The 18,780-nt window shown below is 39.4% G+C and overlaps 1 protein-coding gene across 12 annotated transcripts in view; it reads left to right on the top strand.

Annotated features, from left to right (window-relative positions):
* Window positions 1–18,780, top strand: part of Kif1b (kinesin family member 1B) — a 153,607-nt gene that overhangs the window by 38,756 nt on the left and 96,071 nt on the right. For 9 of the 12 annotated variants that reach the window (XM_070037319.1, XM_070037329.1, XM_070037324.1 and 6 more), the window contains exons 4-11: window positions 1,758–1,937; window positions 6,459–6,524; window positions 9,501–9,679; window positions 10,210–10,321; window positions 14,909–14,986; window positions 15,638–15,703; window positions 16,605–16,622; window positions 18,284–18,359. In XM_070037319.1, the coding sequence (XP_069893420.1) occupies window positions 1,758–1,937; window positions 6,459–6,524; window positions 9,501–9,679; window positions 10,210–10,321; window positions 14,909–14,986; window positions 15,638–15,703; window positions 16,605–16,622; window positions 18,284–18,359 (775 nt within the window). The remainder of the gene's footprint in view (window positions 1–1,757; window positions 1,938–6,458; window positions 6,525–9,500; window positions 9,680–10,209; window positions 10,322–14,908; window positions 14,987–15,637; window positions 15,704–16,604; window positions 16,623–18,283; window positions 18,360–18,780) is intronic. The other 3 variants (XM_070037322.1, XM_070037328.1, XM_070037331.1) reach the window with 1 other exon arrangement.

Genomic DNA, 18,780 nt, shown 5'->3' on the forward strand with positions numbered 1-18,780 from the left:
TGATGATGGAACATTTGTATATAACATACGTATATACATAGATATGTATGCACATCTGCATGCATAAAAAACTGGTTTGGTTGATACTAAATTTATACTAGGGAGTGTCTGGAAAGATTGTAATAACCACAGCTAAACTTTTGTTCTTTTGTTGTTGTTGTTATTGTTGTTGTTGCTTGTGGGTCTTAAACTCAGGGCCTGGGCCCTGTCCCTGAGATTTTTTTTTTGTCGAGGTTCTTGAACTGGGCCCCCTGCTGTCCCTGAGATCTTTTCACACTTTATGCTCTACCACTTTGAGCCACAGCTCTATTTTTAGTTTGTGAGTGGTTAATTGGAGATAAGAGTCTCACAGAGGCTTTTCTGCCAGGGCTGGCTTCGAACTGTGATCCTCAGATCTAGCCGCCTGAGTAGCTAGTATTATAGGCATGAGCCACCAGCAACCCCCCCTCCCCTACCCACCCCCTGTCCTCTTCCCACCCCTTCTTCTCCCTGAGATTTTTGCTCTACCATTTTGAGCTGCAGTTCTGGTTTTTAGGTAGTTAGTCTCACAGACTTTCCTACCTGAGCTGGCTTCAAACTACAATCCTTAGATCTAAGCCTCCTGAGTAGCTAGGATTACAGGTGTGAAACACCAGTGTACGGCCTTTTTTTCCCCCTAACAAGACAGGGTCTTGCTATGCAGCTCATGCTGTCCTGGAATTTGCAGTGTGGTGCAAGTTGGCCTGGAACTTGTGATCCTCTTGCCCCAGCCTTCTGAGTGCTGGGATTATAGGTGTGTGACGCTACCTTTGACTATGTTTTTTTAAGACTAATTTTTGTTTTTTAAATTATCTTTAAGTAGTTGGATAAAGGGATTTTAATTCAACATTGCTTTTGTTGGTTTTAAATTGTAGTAGAACAATGTGGGTTTCCAGTATTTTGAAAGCTGCTAGAAACCCACAAAGAAAACCTAAGATTACCAGCATCTATGATAGTGTAGCACCTTCGTGTAGAAATCAAATTTAATTGGTCAACTTGAGCTTGCTTGACTCTTAGCACCATCCGTCCATTTTTGTTATGTGCTTTAGTTTTTCCTGTTTTGTGAAGAGAGATATTTTAAATTATCAACAAAGCCTTATTGCTAATGGAAGGGTCTGAGGAAGGAATTGGAAACATTGTTCACTAAAGCCATGTTTATTGGCAATAACCATACTAGTTTGGAGGGAGTTCAAAGAAATATTTTTATAGGTGGACCTGAGACCTTTGATCTTTTTTTTTTTTTTGGTCAGTCGTGGGGTGCTGAACTCTGGGCCTGGGCACTGTCCCTCAGCTCTTCAGCTCCAGGCTAGCGCCCTACCACTTGAGCCACAGTGCTACTTCTGGCTTTTTTCTGCTTATGTGGTGCTAGGAATCAAACCTAGGGCCTCATGCATGTGAGGCAAACATTCTACCACTGAGCCACCTTCCCAGCCCCCTTTGATCTTTTAAAAAAAAAACTCCTGTTTTCTACTTAAGAAAATCCTAATGAATGGAAGAGTAGTACTATAAGGTTATATGTCAGATAACTTCATGTAGATAATTTTATGTGTGGCTGACTGGCTGATTCTTAAAGTGTCTGTGAGAGTATAATGAAAACAATAAAATATATACAGGGGACTTGAAGTTTATAGTATACTTTAGGTAACTTCTCTGACTCCTAATACTTTTCATTTATTATGAAAGAAATCTATAGAATAAAAATAAAATGTCATTTATTTTTCCTCCTCTTATTCTTACAGCCAGAAGATCCCTGCTTTGCATCTCAAAATCGTGTGTACAATGACATTGGAAAGGAAATGCTCTTACATGCTTTTGAGGGATACAATGTCTGTATTTTTGCTTATGGGCAGACTGGTGCTGGGAAATCTTACACAATGATGGGTAAACAAGAAGAAAGCCAGGCTGGCATCATTCCACAGGTAAAAAGTGAACAGAAACACCTCTTTACATCATTTCTTTGTTGTTGTTGGTTGTGGGGCTTGAACTCAGGGCCTGAGAGCTGTCTCAGCTCTTTCTCTCAAGGCTAGTACTCTACCACTTTGAGACACAATGCCACTTCCAGTTTTCTAGTGGTTAAAGGAAATAAGAGTCTTATGGATTTTCCTGCCCTGGCTGGCTTTGAACCGTGATCCTCAGATCTCACCCTCTGAGTAGCTAGAATTACAGGTGTGAGCCACAAACACCCAGTCCATCATTTCTTTTAGTCTCAAATTGCTCTAGCAAGTTTGTTTATTTATGCCAGTCCTAGGGCTTGAACTCAGGACCTGGGTACTCTCCCTGAACTTTTTGCTCAAGGCTAGCACTCTACTGTTTGAGGCAGCTCCACTTTGCTTTTGGTTAGTTAATTGGATATAAACGTTTCATGGACTTTCCTGTCTAGGATGGCTTTGAACCATGAGTATCAGATCTCAGCTTCCTCAATAGCTAGGATTATAGATGTGAGCCAGTGGTGCCGGTAAGGATGTTCTTGTGTCTTTACTTTTCCTACTATGTAGTGCAGGGAATGAACCCCACAGCCTTACTCCATCAATGAGCTACATCCTCAGCCCAAAAGTAATTATTTACAGATTCTAAGTTATACTAAATAATCATATTTGATTTATGCTGTTTCTATGCTTAGCTTCCCCTTTCTTTCAACTTTATTATTGGAAAACAACAACAACTTTATTATTGGAGTTCTTTTGTTTTTTTTTTGGGGGGGGGTTCCAGTTGTGGGCCTGAACTCTGGGCCTGGGCGCTGTCCCTCAGCTCTTCAGCTCGAGGCTAGCGCTCTACCACTTGAGCCACAGTGCCACTTCCGGCTTTTTTCTATTTGCTTATGTGGTGCTGAGGAATTGAACCTAGGGCCTCTGGTATGCAAGGCAAGCGCTCTACCACTGAGCCACCTTCCCAGCCCTGGAGTTCTTATTGATAAATGCATATACACCTTTTCTGATGAAAGTTTGTGGTATTCCATTTTAATACAGAAGTATTTTTTAAACAATCATTTTATTGCAGCTGATTTTTAAAAATCATTTTATTGTTAACGCGGTCTTCAGAGGGGTTACCATTTCAAAAGTCAGGCAATGAATACATGTCATTTTGGACAATGTCATCCCTTCCTTTGCTTTTCCTGTTACCCCTTTGGTTAATTTTTTGTTGTTGTTGTTGTTGGTTGTGGGGCTTGAACTCTGGGCCTGAGCGCTGTCCCTCAGCTCTTCAGCTCAAGGCTAGTGCTCTTCCATTTGAGCTACAGCGCCACTTCTGGTTTTCTGGTGGTTTATTGGAGATAAGAGTTTCACAGACTTTCCTGTCCGGGCTGGTTTTGAACTGTGATCCTAAGATCTCAGCCTCCTGAGTAGCTAGGATTACAGGCGTGAGCCACTGGCGCCCGGCCCTTTGGTTAATTTTTATGTATCAATTCTGTAGTCTATGATCTTGCTCAACTTGATAATTAATTCTATTTTTTTGTAAATTCTTTAGCATTCACATATAAGATTGTATGATTAGCAAATAAAGACATGTTTACTTCTTCATCTCCAAAAAAAAACCCAATCATTTTATTATACAACTCTATGAACAGAAAATCAACAGAAATATACAGTATGCTCACTTACATATGTGACTTTACATTTTATGCTAGATACTTTTTACAGTTAATACTGAGTTTAATTTGAAAATTCATAACTATATATAACCTTATTACATTAAGGGCAAATTTTATATGGAGAGGTTCATAGGCAGACCACATTAAACATTATCAGTATATCCAAAGTCTATACCTCAGCCATGGATGCATCTTTCCTGATTCATTTAGATTTCTTTACAGTTTAAGCTTATTTGCTATTTTGGATGCAGTGTTCTTTTTTTATTTGGTCGGTCATGGGACTTGAACTCATGACCTGGGCTCTGTCTCTGAGCTCTTTCACTCAAGGCTGGTACTCTGTCACTTTGAGCCACAGCATCATTTCGAGTTTTCTGGTGGTTAATTGGTGATAAGAGTCTCATGAGTTTTCCTGCAGGGCTGGCTTTGAACTGTGATCCTCAGATCTCAGCTTCTTGAGTAGCTAGGATATAGGCATGAGCTTCCAGCTCCCAGTAAATGCAGTGTTCTTAAGGGCAATAGACATCCAGATAATTGCTTGAAACAGACTCCATTAAGTGACAGTCATGGCAACGTGCAGACTTCCAGAAGTATTTTTTTTAAAGATAATTATTTGGAAACTACTATTTATGATGATTTTTTTTTTTTTTTGGGTCTGGTCGTAGGGCCTGAACTCTGGGCCTGGGCGCTGTCCCTCAGCTCTTCAGCTCAAGGCTAGCGCTCTACCACTTGAGCCACAGCACCACTTCTGGCTTTTTTCTTTTTGCTTGTGTGGTGCTGAGGAATTGAACCCAGGGCCTCAGGCATGCAAGGCAAGCGCTCTACCACTGAGCCACCTTCCCAGCCCCTTATGATGAATTTTAAAGTATATTTAGACTTAGAAAATCAGGAACATATAGTTCATTTTCCAAAGTTTGTTACCTTAATGTATGATTATTATTAAAATGTATAGCTGGGGCTGGGAATGTGGCTTAATGGTAGAGTGCTTACCAGCATGCATGAAACCCTGGGTTGGATTCCTCACATACACAGAAAAAGCCAGAAGTGGTGTTGTGGCTCAAGTAGTAGAGTGCTAGCTTTGAACAAAAGAAGCTCAGGGTTGCTGGGTGCTGGTGGCTCACGCCTGTAATCCTAGCTACTCAGGAGGCTGAGATCTGAGGATCGCGGTTCAAAGCCAGCCCAGGCAGGAGAGACCATGAGACTCCTATCTCCAATAAACCACCAGAAAACCGGAAGTGGCGCTGTAGCTCAAGTGGTAGAGCGCTTGCCTTGAGCTGAAGAGCTGAGGGACAGCGCCCAGGCCCAGAGTTCAAGCCCCACGACCGACAAAAAAAAAAAAAAAAAAAAAAAAAAGAAGCTCAGGGACAGTGTCTAGGCCCTGAGTTCAAGCCCCAGGACTGGCAAAAGAAAATATGTATAGTTGTTTTAATACCAAAGCTCAGTAGGATTTTTATTGTTTTTTAAGTTATTTTTATTAAAATACTATGTATTTAAGCAAAAAGAAAAAAAAAGCCGGAAGTGGCACTATGGCTCAAGTGGTAGAGCGCTAGCCTTGAGCTGAAGAGCTGAGGGACAGCTCCCAGGCCCAGAGTTCAGGCCCCAGGACTGGACCCCCCCAAAAAAAATAAATAAATAAAATACTATGTATTTTAAATAAGAAACTTAAGCTTTATAACTTTCCAGACCTAGAAAAATTAATGTCACTGTGACCCAGAACAAATCATGTTAAGTGAGGTAAGCCAGGCTCAGAGAGATAAATGGTGCATGTATTTTGTCATATGAGGAAACTAGATTAAAATCCAGCTAGGTATGATTATATGTACAGGACTCAATGCATTTACACACAAGCTGACTAAAAGAGGGAATACATAGGGAAGAATCCAAAGGTGTAACTCCTCTGAACAAGTAATGTACAGCTTATCAAAATGAATACCAGGAAGTGGAAACATGTTTTGTTTTGTTTTGTTTTGTTTTTGGGGGGTGGGCAAAGCAGGGGCACAGGAATGGAAGAAGGAAGAATAAGCAAATATATTCAATGTAATACTGACTATAGAGTGACAGTTACTTGAGTATAGCACAAAGAATCCAATTTTTATAAAACCAGTTTGCCAGGCTAGGAAGGTGGCTCAGTGGTAGAGCACTCGCCTGTATGCATGAGGCCCTGGGTTCAATTCCTTAGCACCACATAAGCAGAAAAAAGCCAGAAGTGGCTCTGATGCTTACGTGGTAGAGCACTAGCCTTGAGCTGAAGAGCTGAGGGACAGTTCCCAGGCCCAGAGTTCAGGCCCCATGAACGACCCCCCCCCTCCCCCCCCAAAAAAATCAGTGTGCCAATGATGCAGCTTCTTTATAAGAGGAGTATTTCCACCGGATGATGCCAGGGCTCACACCTATAAGCCTAACTACTTAGGAGGCTGCAATCTGAAGCCAAGTTGGGCAGGAAAGTCTATGAGCCTCTTATCTCCACTAAACTACAAAAAAGCCCAAAGTAGAGCTGTGGCCAAAGAGCTAGCTTTGATCAAAAAAGAAGTTCAGGGACAACACCCGGGCCCTGAGTTCAAGACTCAGAACCTGTAAAAAAAGGCAGGCAGGCAGGCAGGCAGACAGACAGAAAGAATTTTTAAAAACCCACAAAAGAACAAACATGGCTTTTGTTCAAAGGAAACAATAGCAAGGTTCTGTTGTTGGGCGAATAAAGATGTGAAGAGCGTGTGCAAAGGTGTTTTTTTAAAAAAATTTCCTTGAAAGTATTAATCATATCTTGAAGTTTATGACATGTCTATTTAGAGAGGTTGTGGATAATGGAGAAAATCTGTGATTTGGGTCATTCATACCTTCTCTCTTTATCCTTCTCTAGTTGTGTGAAGAACTCTTTGAGAAGATTAACGACAACTGCAATGAAGAAATGTCTTACTCCGTAGAGGTGAGTGTAGTTGTGGTTGGACCTGGGGCCTCTGTACTCCCCTCTCTGTTACTTTATGAGGCACCTAGTTACAACTGTGCTGATGCTGAGTCCCTCAGGTTTGTACTTTTAGCCTATTTTTAAGTTTTGCTTATAATGAATAATGTTGAAATTAAGTTTTTGCTCATAAGTCTATGCATTTCTTTTCACTCATTACCTTTTCTAAATGTCTTGGTTGTTAAATAATACATGAAAATTGCCAAATGGCCTTTTAGAAAGAAATGCTATAACTAGTTTTTAATTCTGTGAGAGAGCTAGATGAGCCCCATTATACCCTTGAAAACATTTAGCATGTGCATTTTTTTAATCTCTGACAATTTGATAAGGCATCATTTTTCTTGTCCAAGTTTGAATTTCTTTATTAGTGTGGTTGGCCATCTTGTAAATTATACGCATATGTATTTACATTTGGTGGTCACAGTTTTTAAAATTTATTGGAATACATTCTCTTTTTCCTGCTGTACTCATCATATTCTATAATACTTCATAAATTATCCATATTTATATTTATTGGTCATTATCAGTCCCTTGCTAGAATCATAAGGTATCTGTCAGTTTTATTTATTGAAGTCTGCCAAGTGCCTAAGAACCATGGCTAGAAAGTCGTGTTATGCAGTGAATTGAATTTGCTAAGTGGGGTTTGTGGTGATTGGTTCAGAAGTGAAAGTACTGTCAGTTACTTTGGATGGATTCATATTATAGAGAATGAATTTATCAACTTAGGTGATTTAAGTTCTCTTAGCCTCATACTTGGAGAAAAAGGGGTAAATTTTCCAACAAGACATATCCACAAATCAATATATGTACAAATTTTAAGTGGACAAAGATGATTAGCATTTCGCTTTCTGGGATGACTAGCTGACAGTATTTGTTGTCCTGTTCTGCTCTCATAATGGATTGATTACTTACCTTTCAAGATTCAATTTTTCTGTACTAATTTTTAACAATAAAAGATCAGAGATTATAAGACAAAGGTGGATGAATAGAGATAAGGTTCTAATTCAGGTACTATATAAATGAGCCTGTGGAATTTAAAATTGCATATCCAGATATATGTGGAGCATATATCTTTTACATACACTATATACCTATAAGTAACTGATATTATGTAACATACACTATGTATATATAGTGTATATAACATATATAGTGTATGTAACATACACTATATACCTATAAGTAACTGATATTATAAGTAACTGCATTATGATGCAGAAGCATCATAATGTGATGTACTATGGTGAATTTACTGCACTTGAGAGCCTTCTATACTTAGAAGCCTGATTTTATAAATCAATTAGGGGTAGAACCATCCTTCAACTTTAGGTTGGGGATATAACTCAGTGGTATGTAGAGGACTTGCTTAGCAAGCAAGTTTTTATCCCCACCACTACAAAAAACAACAACAACAAAGTCAGGCTGTTAATGAAACTTACTAGGGCTAGTGTCATGAAATCACCATTTGGCTTGTTACTTTCTTACAAGGAAGAAGTATTTTCCAAGCCAGAATATTCACATTTGCAAGATTAATGTATTACCTTTCTGTGCACAATCTTGTGTTAGAACTCTGATGGTTGTTTGATAAGCATGGAATTAAAGGGAAGGAATTTGATTAGATAACATTTAATTGCCTTAGGTTAAGATTTAGATTGGTGCACTCATCCTTGTGATAGGAAAGGTTCTTCTGACAGGCCAGAAATTCTTTGAGTGTGCCAACTTGAGTCTTCTTCAGTTAGCTATCATTGTCAACTAGTCTTCACGAATTCCAGTGGATTACACTGTCATAGTAATTATGCGATCTTTTTTTTTTTTTTTTTTTTTTTGTCGGTCGTGGGGCTTGAACTCTGGGCCTGGGCGCTGTCCCTCAGCTCTTCAGCTCAAGGCGAGCGCTCTACCACTTGAGCTACAGCGCCACTTCCGGTTTTCTGGTGGTTTATTGGAGATAGGAGTCTCACGGTCTCTCCTGCCCGGGCTGGCTTTGAACCGCGATCCTCAGATCTCAGCCTCCTGAGTAGCTAGGATTACAGGCGTGAGCCACCAGCGCCCGGCTAATTATGCGATCTTAAAGATGAATTACTGGTCTCTTTTGCCTTCCTTGCTCTGGAATGTTGATATTGTTCCTAGGATTTAATACTGACAGAAGTCTATTTCTTTCTTTTTTTTTTTTTGGGTCCGGTTATGGGCCTGAACTCTGGGCCCTTGAGCCACTATGCCGCCCCCCCTCCCACCCCCTTTTTCTTTTTGAGATAGTCTCACTTTATGCTTGAACCAGCTTGGGCAGCAATCTGCTTTTCCGCTTATTTGTGCTTCCCTGAGTAACTGGATGACAGGTACATACCACTGTGCCTAGCCATCGGTGGAGGTATAAGCTTTTGCCTGGGTTGGCCTTGAATCATGATCCCTGGAGCTTTACCTCTCAAGTAGCAAAGATTATAATCTTGAGCCACTGTATCTGGTTGTATAGGGGGTGTTTTTTCTTTTGGTCATGAGGCTTTAACTCTGGGCCTGGGCACTGTCCCTGAGCTCTTCAGCTCTAGACCAGTGCTCTATCACTTGAGCCACAGTGCCACTTTCAGTTTTCTGGTGATTAATTGGAGATAGGAGTCTCACAGACTTTCCTGCCAGGGCTGGTTTTCAACCTCAATCCTCAGATCTCAGCCTCTTGAGTAGCTAGGATTACAGGCCTGAGCCACTGGCGCCTGGCTTGCATAGAGCTTTTTATAAAAGTCTTTTTTTTTGTTAAATGAGATAGGGCCTCCCTATGTAGTCTAGGTAGGCTTTGAACTCACATTCCTACTGCCTCTGCTTCCTTCTCAAGTGCTGGGATTATAGACATGTGCCACCACCTCTGATTTTATAAAAGTTTAAAATATCTTTTTACTACATATGATTTCTTTGTTCCAATTCATTTAATTCACTTAAATAATATGTTCTTAGGTGAGCTACATGGAAATTTACTGTGAGAGAGTACGAGACTTGCTGAATCCGAAAAATAAGGGAAATTTGCGTGTGCGTGAACATCCACTTCTTGGGCCCTATGTGGAAGATCTGTCCAAACTGGCAGTCACTTCCTACACAGACATTGCTGACCTCATGGATGCTGGGAACAAAGCCAGGTACCATAGGAAATTGGATAATAACTGAAGTTTTGGCATGTTTGAAGCCCCATGTGAAGGGATTAAAGCCACATTTGTAGCTAAGAAAGAGACTTTAACTGTGGGGCTAAGAGCTAGGCTCAAGAGGTGTGGGCTCTGTAGCCTTCATTGCCTTGTTGCGTTGCTACAGCAGTTAGAACTTTGCTAAAGTTTTATTCTTAGGTGTTTACTAAGTCATGGTAAGATGTTAGTCATGTCTCTATGAGGCTATGGTAGTCATTGATTCTGGAATAAATGGGTGCCTAATAAAGAATGAAAATTAAATGCTCTGGTGGTTTCTAAAGGGTTAGCTGGAGTATGAAAAATGATTCTGAGGGGTGCCTGTGGAGTTCAGAGGGTAACTTGATGGGCTCACAAAGCAGTATTGAGAGCAGTTGTGTAAGTTTAAGGCTTTGCTTGTGATTGTAATGCTTATAATGTGGAGCTTGCTGTCCGTTTAAACTCTTATATAAGAATTCCATTATCACGTGGTCACCTTTATGTTTATTTAGGACAGTGGCAGCTACTAACATGAATGAAACAAGTAGCCGTTCCCACGCTGTCTTTACCATTGTTTTCACCCAGAAGAAACATGATACTGAGACCAACCTTTCCACTGAGAAGGTAGGAAAACATGGAGCTCTAGGCCCAACTCATGAATAGCAGAAAATTTGAGAAAGTTCCCTTTACAATCCTCTGTATTTTGTAGGAAGGAGAATTGTTCATTTACTAAATGGATGATGTTTTCTTATTTTATTTATTTATTTTTTTTCTTTTTGGGTCTGGTTGTGGGGCCTGAACTCTGGGCCTGGGCGCTGCCCCTCAGCTCTTCAGCTCAAGGCTAGCACTCTACCACTTGAGCCACAGCGCCACTTCCGGCTTTTTTTTTCTGCTTATGTGGTGCTGAGGAATCGAACCCAGGGCCTCTGACATGCAAGGCAAGCGCTCTACCCAGCCTCTTCTTATTGTTTTTTGAGCACATGGTGGGGGCTGGGGAAGGTCATGGTGGTATTTCCACTCATGTGTATATAATATATTCCATTCAGTCTCACCCTGTCTGTGTCACTCTCCCTTTCTTCCCTCCTGCCTTCCTAAAACAAATTCAACAGGTTTCATTGTTCTATTTTCATGCATGCAGACTATTTCCTTGGACCATATTCATTTTCATTCACCTGGAGGGTGATTTTTTTTTCCTTTGCTTATTAGCATTTTTCTTCTACCCCACACCAGTTTTCATCATAGGTTCTTAAATAAAATTGCATTATAGAAGAAAATAGTTTTAAGGCTTTGGATGTCATAAACTCCTCTGTGTATGCAAGATAGTCAAGCAGTTCTTTTTTGGTGAAATCTTTCCTTTTCTTCTTGACTGGGTAATGATAATGTTAATTGATAAGGTTGCTACAGAATAGTAGTGTGGTATTAAATGTTGAAGCAAATGATTAGGCAGGCACAGTATGTTTTATTTCTGGAAAATAAATAACACGCCACAACTCTCATATACTTATGCTTGATTTTGTTTTGTTTTGTTCTTACTCAAGCTGTACTTGTTTTTGTTGCTGTTTAATTTGCTTTTGTGGTTCTAAGAACCAAACCTAGAGCTTTACTCATGCTAGGCAAGCACTCTGCCACTAAGCTATACCCCAGACCACCTTTCCTTATTTTGGCTTGTGGGTAAATATCCAAAATTGATTCACCTTATCCATTTTGGGTAGTGGTTAAATAGTGTAGACTTTGGAATGAGAATGCTTGCTTTAAATCCTGGCTCTGCTGTGTTTTAGCTGTATAACCTTGGGCAAGTTACTTGACCTCTTTGTGTATGGAAGGAAGGGATGGCAGAAAGGAGGGGAGGAAGAAAAGAAGGAAGGATAAAAAGAAGACAGGAAGAAAAGAAGAAAGAATAATTAAGAGGATACCAGAAAATGGAAAGATATCCCATGTTCATGAATTAATATGAAAATAACTATATTGTTGAAATCAGTCTGCAGATTCAGTATAATATCTGTCAAAGTCCAATGTCATTTTTCACAGAAATAGAAAAATCAACCCAAAAATTCATATTAAAAGCATAAAATATTCCAAATAGCAAAAGTGACTCTGTGCAAAAAGAACAACACTAGAGATATCACAAATACAGATTTCAAATTGTACTGCAGAGCCATAGTAACAAAAACAGTATGATACTAGCATAAAACCAGGCCCTGAAGACCAGTGGAATAGAACACCCAGAAATAAAACCATACAACTTCAGCTATTGGATCTTTGACAAAAGAGCACAAAACTTATGCTAGAGAAAAGACAACCTCTTCAACAAATGGTATGGGCAGATTGGTTAACTACGTGCAGAAGACTCCAAATGTATAAAAGAACTCAAAGACCTGAAACTTTCAACCTACTATAGGAAAACATAGGAAAAAATTCTTAATAGTTACAGGCATAGGTAATTATTTCTCAGTAGGACTCAAATAGATCAGAAAATGAGCATAAGAATTGATAAATACAGCTATATCAAACTAGAAGTTTCTGCGTAACAAAAGAATTTACCAGGACTAAGCTATTCAACAGATAAAAAAAGGATTTTTATACAAAGGACAAAAAAAAAAAATTAAACAGCAAAAAACCCCATATAATCCAGTTGATAAATGGGCAATTGAATTGAACACAGTTTTCAGAAAAAAAAATAGAAATTGCTAGTAGAAACATGAAGAAATGTTCAACCTTAGTCATAAGCAAATGCAGATCAAATCTACACTAAGATTCCATCTCACCCAACATAATGATAATCATAAAGAAAATAAACAACACACAAACAAGTGCATACTAAACCTACCAGCACAACTATGTTTATCGCAGCATTATTTACTGGCTAAGATACAGAACCAACCCAGATGCCCCTCAGTAGATGAATGGATCAAGAAAATGTGACACACACACACACACACACACACACACACACACACACACACACACACACACACACACACACACACACACACACACACACACACACACACACACACACACACACACACACACACACACACACACACACACACGAATTCTATGCCTCCATCAGAAAGAATAACATTGCCCCGTTGTTAGGAAATGGAAAGACTTGGAAAAATTATATTAAGTGAAGTAAGCCAGGTCCAAAGACACACAGGTCCCATGGTTTCCCTTATTTGCATTAACTAGTATATGTCTAGGACAAGCAGAAAAGGTCAAAAGCTAAGATAATGTTAAGTGAAATGAACCCCAAGACAGGGACATAAGCATTTTTTTTCTTGCTGTTGTTTTTAACATACTTATAATGTACTATGTGATTTTTTTTTTGTTTCTTTTGTATTTTCTTCCGCCATGGTATAACTCCTGTTTTCACTGTATTTGATTCTGGTGCCCTGCATCTTGTATATGCATTTTTCTAATTTGTGGAGGGGAAGGGAAAAAAACAAAATGTTTAAATAGGGATACAGGTTGACCTATTGTAACAGTAAGATGTACAAGACACTATGTTGAAAATGAACTTTACAACTTGTGGCGGGGGAAGGGAAGAATTGGGGAGGGAAGGGATAGTTGGGGAAAAACAAAGGAGGAGGTAACAATGCTTGATAGGAAATGTACTCATTACCTTACTCATGTAACTGTAACCCCTCTGCATACTATTTTTACAATATAATACATTTTTTTTTAAAAAAAGAAAATTACAATAAATGTTGGCAAGGATGTAGAGATTCCCAACTGGTACAGTCACTATGGAAGTCAGTATGGAGGTTCCTGAAAAAAAAAACTAAGAACACCTGTATTATGACCCTACTTTACCACTCTTAGGCATATTTGAAAGGAGTATAAACCAATATGCACTAACGTATAAACGTACTGTTAGCCGGGTGCTAGTGGCTCATACTTGTAATCTTAGCTACTCAGGAGGTTGAGATCTGAGGATTGTGGTTCAAAGCCAGCCCTGGCAGGAAAGTCTGTGAGACCCTTATCTCCAGTAAACTACTCAGAAAAAGCCAGAAGTGGTACTGTGTTTCAAGTGGTAGAGTGTTAGCTTTGAACAGAAAGAAGACAGCACCCAGTTCCTGAGATAAGCCCCAGGACAGGCAAAAAAACAAAACCAAAATACCAAAACATACTGTTGTATATTTGTATATACAACAATAAAACCTGTTGTAGATGTTTTACAATGGATTAGGGGATCAGGAAGAGGAGTATAATGGGTGGGTTTGATTAGGGTACATTGTATACATGAGTGGAAATGTCACAGTGAGCCCCATCCCTTACAACTAATGCATACTAAGAAAAAAAATTTTAACTAAAAAAAGCCAAAAACTTTTCTAAAGTGATATTATTTAGCATGCCCATCAGCAGTGTATGAGGTTCTAGTTACTCAAAGCTTTGTGTTTAATATATCATTTAATAGGTTGATGAGTTTATTTTTTATTCACTACTGTGATAAAATAGGCATGTTTATCCTAAACTTCTGCAATAGTCAGTTTTCGGTTACTGTAGTGAGATATCCAAGAATGTGTAACTTTGTAAGGAAAGAAATTTATTTAGCTCACAGTTCTGGAGGTTCAGGGGCATGGTACTAGCATCGACGTGGCTCTGATGAAGTCCTCACGGCAGATGGCATCACAATGGTGGGAGGGTGTGCAAAAGGGAGAGCTCACCTCCCCACATTGGGAGCCCAGAAGCTGAAGGGTGGCCAGCCTTGTCAGTTTATAACAACACTCTCATCTGTGGCCAGTTCTCCCATCGATCTAAGGACCTCCCACTAGGCTGCACCTCTTAAAGGTCCCACTGCCTCTTACTATTCCAAAACTGGGATCAGGCTTCCAATAATAGGAATTTTTAGGGAAAATTACATCCAAACCATAACAAATTACTGCTTTTGAATCAAGATAATTAAGAAATTGCTATGAGTTTTATGCATTCTGGGTATGTGTGTGTGTTCACGTGTACACATGCAGAATTGAGCCACGCACTTTGCACCCATGTACTTGCACTCTGCTGTTGAGCTATTCCTCCAACCCTGAGCATGCTTGTCACATTGACTGTTATATATTCTCTTTGTTTTCTTGAGCCATAATGTAAGAGCATAGTATTTGCAGTCTTGTTCATACTTCAATTTTCTAAAAAAAAATTCTCTAAATGTTTTCTACTTCTACCTTCTTATTTTTGAATTGCTCCCATGTTACTGTTCTTTACCAGGTCAGTAAAATCAGCTTGGTGGATCTAGCAGGAAGTGAACGAGCTGATTCAACTGGTGCCAAAGGAACTCGATTGAAGGTATTTCTTAAATCAGCATAGTCAATCAGTGTTCTAGAATGTGGGTCAGAGAATTGTGGCCAGGGGGCAATCCCAATTTACTACCTGATTTTCTTGAAACATAGCTAGATCCATTAGTTTACGAATGGTCTATGGCCGCTTTTGTACTCCAGTAATAGAAGTTGCAATAGACTATATGTCACATGAAATCCAATTTTTATTTGACTTTTTAGAGAAAACTTTTGCCAGTTGTTGTTCTACAACTTCAATAAAAGGGTACTAGATGGAAGTAAGAGACAGTAGTGGAAATGGGATATACCAAATCCAGATGTAAGAACATCATGGACTTTGATAGAGATACTGTTTACCAAGAATAAGAGATTGTTCCCACAACTCACCAACATGAGATTTGGTGTTGGTGGTTATGGGAAGAAGGCATCTCTGTAAGGTTTTGGAGCACAGACATCTTGAAGGTACACTTAGAACTGAGAAGTAAGCCTGTGATTCCAGTATATTGTCGCAAGAGCAAGGGAAGATTGAGGACTAACCAAGGCTTTAGAACTTGTGACCATAAGAAACAGATATGCTAGTATATTATAAATTTTATGAATACCGATGAATAGGTGTGGGAGAAATTCTTCATAATTCTTTTGTGTTTGGTGTTTATTTTAGGAAGGAGCAAATATTAATAAGTCTCTTACAACTTTGGGCAAAGTTATATCAGCTTTGGCAGAGGTGGTAAGTTTTATATTTTACTGAAACAGGAAATTTGTCTGCTCAGCAAATATACTTGATGATATTTTTATGCTTATTTCTGAAGGCTGCCCTGATTTGACTCTTTTAGGTAATCTTAACCTTTTTCCTATTAGAGCTTTTCAGATAAGAACTATGTGTAACACAGTTTGACTTTGTTCTGAAAGTAAAATGAAAGCACAAGTAAATGTGTAAAGGTTGGAGCAAAGTTCTAAGATTTGGTTTGATTTTTTTTTTTTTTTGTCCTGGTCCTGGGGCTTGAACTCAGGGCCTGGGCGTTGTTCCTGAGCTTCTTTTGCTTAAGGCTAGCTCTATACCACAGCACCACTTGCAGCTATTTCTGAGTAGTTTATTGGAGATAAGAGTCTCATGGACGTTCCTTCCCGGGCTGGCTTTGAACCGTGATCCTTAGATCTTAGCCTCCTGAATATCTAGGATTACAGGTGTGAGCCACTGGCACCCAGTTTTTGTATGAAGGTCTTCATTATTTAGGGTAAAAGAAAGTAGTTAATTTACAATCATTTAAATCACTACAAAAAATTAAATGTTTTCTTGCTCGTCTCTCGCTTTTTTCTTTTGTGCTAGTACTGGAGCTTGAACTCAGGGCTTGGGCTCTATCCCTAGCTTTTTCATTCAAGGCAGTTGCTCCACCATTTGTGCGACAGCTCTATGTCTGGCTTTTTGCTGGTTAATTGAAGATGGGTCTCACAGACTTTCCTGCTCTTGCTGGTTTCAGCCTCCTGAATAGGATTACAGGCATGAACCACCAGCGCCCTGCATCTCGCTTGTCTCTTAAGACATTGTCTATGACTTGCATTTAAACAGAATGCTTGTTTGAAGCTTATCTTGTGCTCTTATTTTCTCCTTTGAATGCATTCGTTCACAGGATAACTGCACCAGCAAGGTATGATGGGGATGGGTGGAGACGAACTAGCCATCCAGCCACTGTGAAGGTTGAGGCTGTGTAGCACCTCCAGAAAACATTGTGTGATTTGTTTTCTGGCTCTGGGATTTAGAGTGGCAGTTTAGAGTGTCCATGAATCATTCACTGCACACCAGAAGTAATTTAGGAGCATGGTATACTTTGGTGAGGAAATTGAGAATAAAGAAACAAGAGGGAAATTTGAGGGAGTTTTATATCACTTTGTAATGTTTGTCTCTGATATTTGTAGGACTGACTCTTGATAGTTCTGCAGACCATTCAGAAGTGCAATAAATTTTTTAAATTCCACCCCCCCCCCCCAGTCCTGGGGCTTGACCTCAGGGCCTGGGCACTGTCCCTGAGCTTTTGCTCAAGGCTAGCACTCTACCACTTGAGCCACAGTGCCACTTCTGCCTTTTCTGTGTATGTGGTACAGAGGAATCAAACCCAGGGTTTCATGTATGCTAGGCAAGCACTCTACTGCTATGCCATATTCCAAGCCCAGTTCTTTTAACTTCTTAAAGGTGCTATTCTAAAATACAGTTTGCTTTTTAAGATTGTGTGTGTGTGTATATATCCTTTTATTTTTCTGGAGATTACCTGCAAGGTAAGGGGCTGGCTTTGAGCCTTGATCTTCAGATCCCAGTCTCCTGAATAGCTGGGATTATAGCCATGAGCTGGCCCCCAGCTTTCCCTTTTGGTTTTTATTCTATTGATTAGAGTTAGTGTTTGTTTGTTTGATTTTTGGGGGTCCGGTCGTCGGGCCTGAACTCTGGGCCTGGGCGCTCTCCCTCAGCTCTTCAGCTCAAGGCTAGTGCTCTACCACTTGAGCCACAGCGCCACTTCTGGCTTTTTTCTTGTTTGCTTATATGGTGCTGAGGAATCGAACCCAGGGCCTCAGGCTTGCAAAGCAAGTGCTATACCACTGAGCCACCTTTTCAGTCCTGTTTGTTTTTTTTTATGAGATGAATATCTCATTTATTGGTTGGCTAAGTAAATTAATTAAATGATTTGTTCTTATTCATTTAATGTAGAATGCACAGGACTCATTTGCCCCTGTGTAAAAAGAAAACTCATTAAATTGCAAGTATTAGATGATAGTAAGGAATTACTATTGATTTTTCAGTCTGATAATGTCTTACAATTATGTTTTTTGAATCCTTGTCTCTGAAAGTTGTGTACCTATAGTATTTATAGTTGAAATGTTGAATTGCTTTGAAATACTGATAACTATAATGACATGATTTGCACAGGATATTAGTATTGTACACTGTGTAAGAGAATGTCCTTATCTGCCAAAGAGTTTAGACATGGTATCTGCAACTTCCTCCAAAATGGTTTAAGAATGTAGAAAAGTATTTTGGGGATAATTGAAAGATGACTGGAAAATTTTTGATAATGGATGAAGCTGCTTGTTGGGTTATATGACAGCTTATTATACAATTGATTTTTGTGTATGATATAAAAATTTCAAAACAAAATGTATGAAGGAAGAATTACTGCATGAGCTGTCAGTGCCATGAAAACTGTGATTGATAAATGTCAACAGTGATGGAATTCCGCTTCGAGATTTTAGAATGGTTCACTTTTCATGTGTATTTTCCTCCATGACTTTGCTAAGCTGATTCCTTTCCCTCTAATAGAGTAAGAAGAAGAAGAAAACTGATTTCATACCTTACAGGGATTCTGTACTTACTTGGCTCTTACGAGAAAATCTGGGTATGTTGACTACTGGTACAAGTTAACTTTGTAGTTCTCTCTTGTGGTTTATTGTTATATTTTGGAGAACTAGATACTAGAACTAGTACTAAATATTCATAGTACTTACTTAAGTGCTTTATTTTTTTATTATTTTATTTTTTGTTGGTCATGGGACTTGAACTCTAGGCCTGAGTGCTGTCCCTCGGCTCTTTAGCTCTACCACTTCAGCCACAGAGCCACTTCCAGTTTTTTGGTGATTTATTGGAGATAAAAGTTTCATGGCCTTTCCTGCCTGGGCTGGCTTTGAACCTTGATCCTCAGATCTCAGCCTCCTGAATAGCTAGAATTACAGGTGGGAACCACCAGTGCCTGGCTTACTTGAGTGCTTCATGCCTCTCCATTTTTTATTCCTGATTTCAGCTGATTGTATTCACTCACT

This window comes from Dipodomys merriami, unplaced genomic scaffold (genome assembly GCF_024711535.1).
Source record: "Dipodomys merriami isolate MVZ:Mamm:240054 unplaced genomic scaffold, mDipMer1.0.p SCAF_28, whole genome shotgun sequence".
NCBI classification, from domain to species: domain Eukaryota; kingdom Metazoa; phylum Chordata; class Mammalia; order Rodentia; family Heteromyidae; genus Dipodomys; species Dipodomys merriami.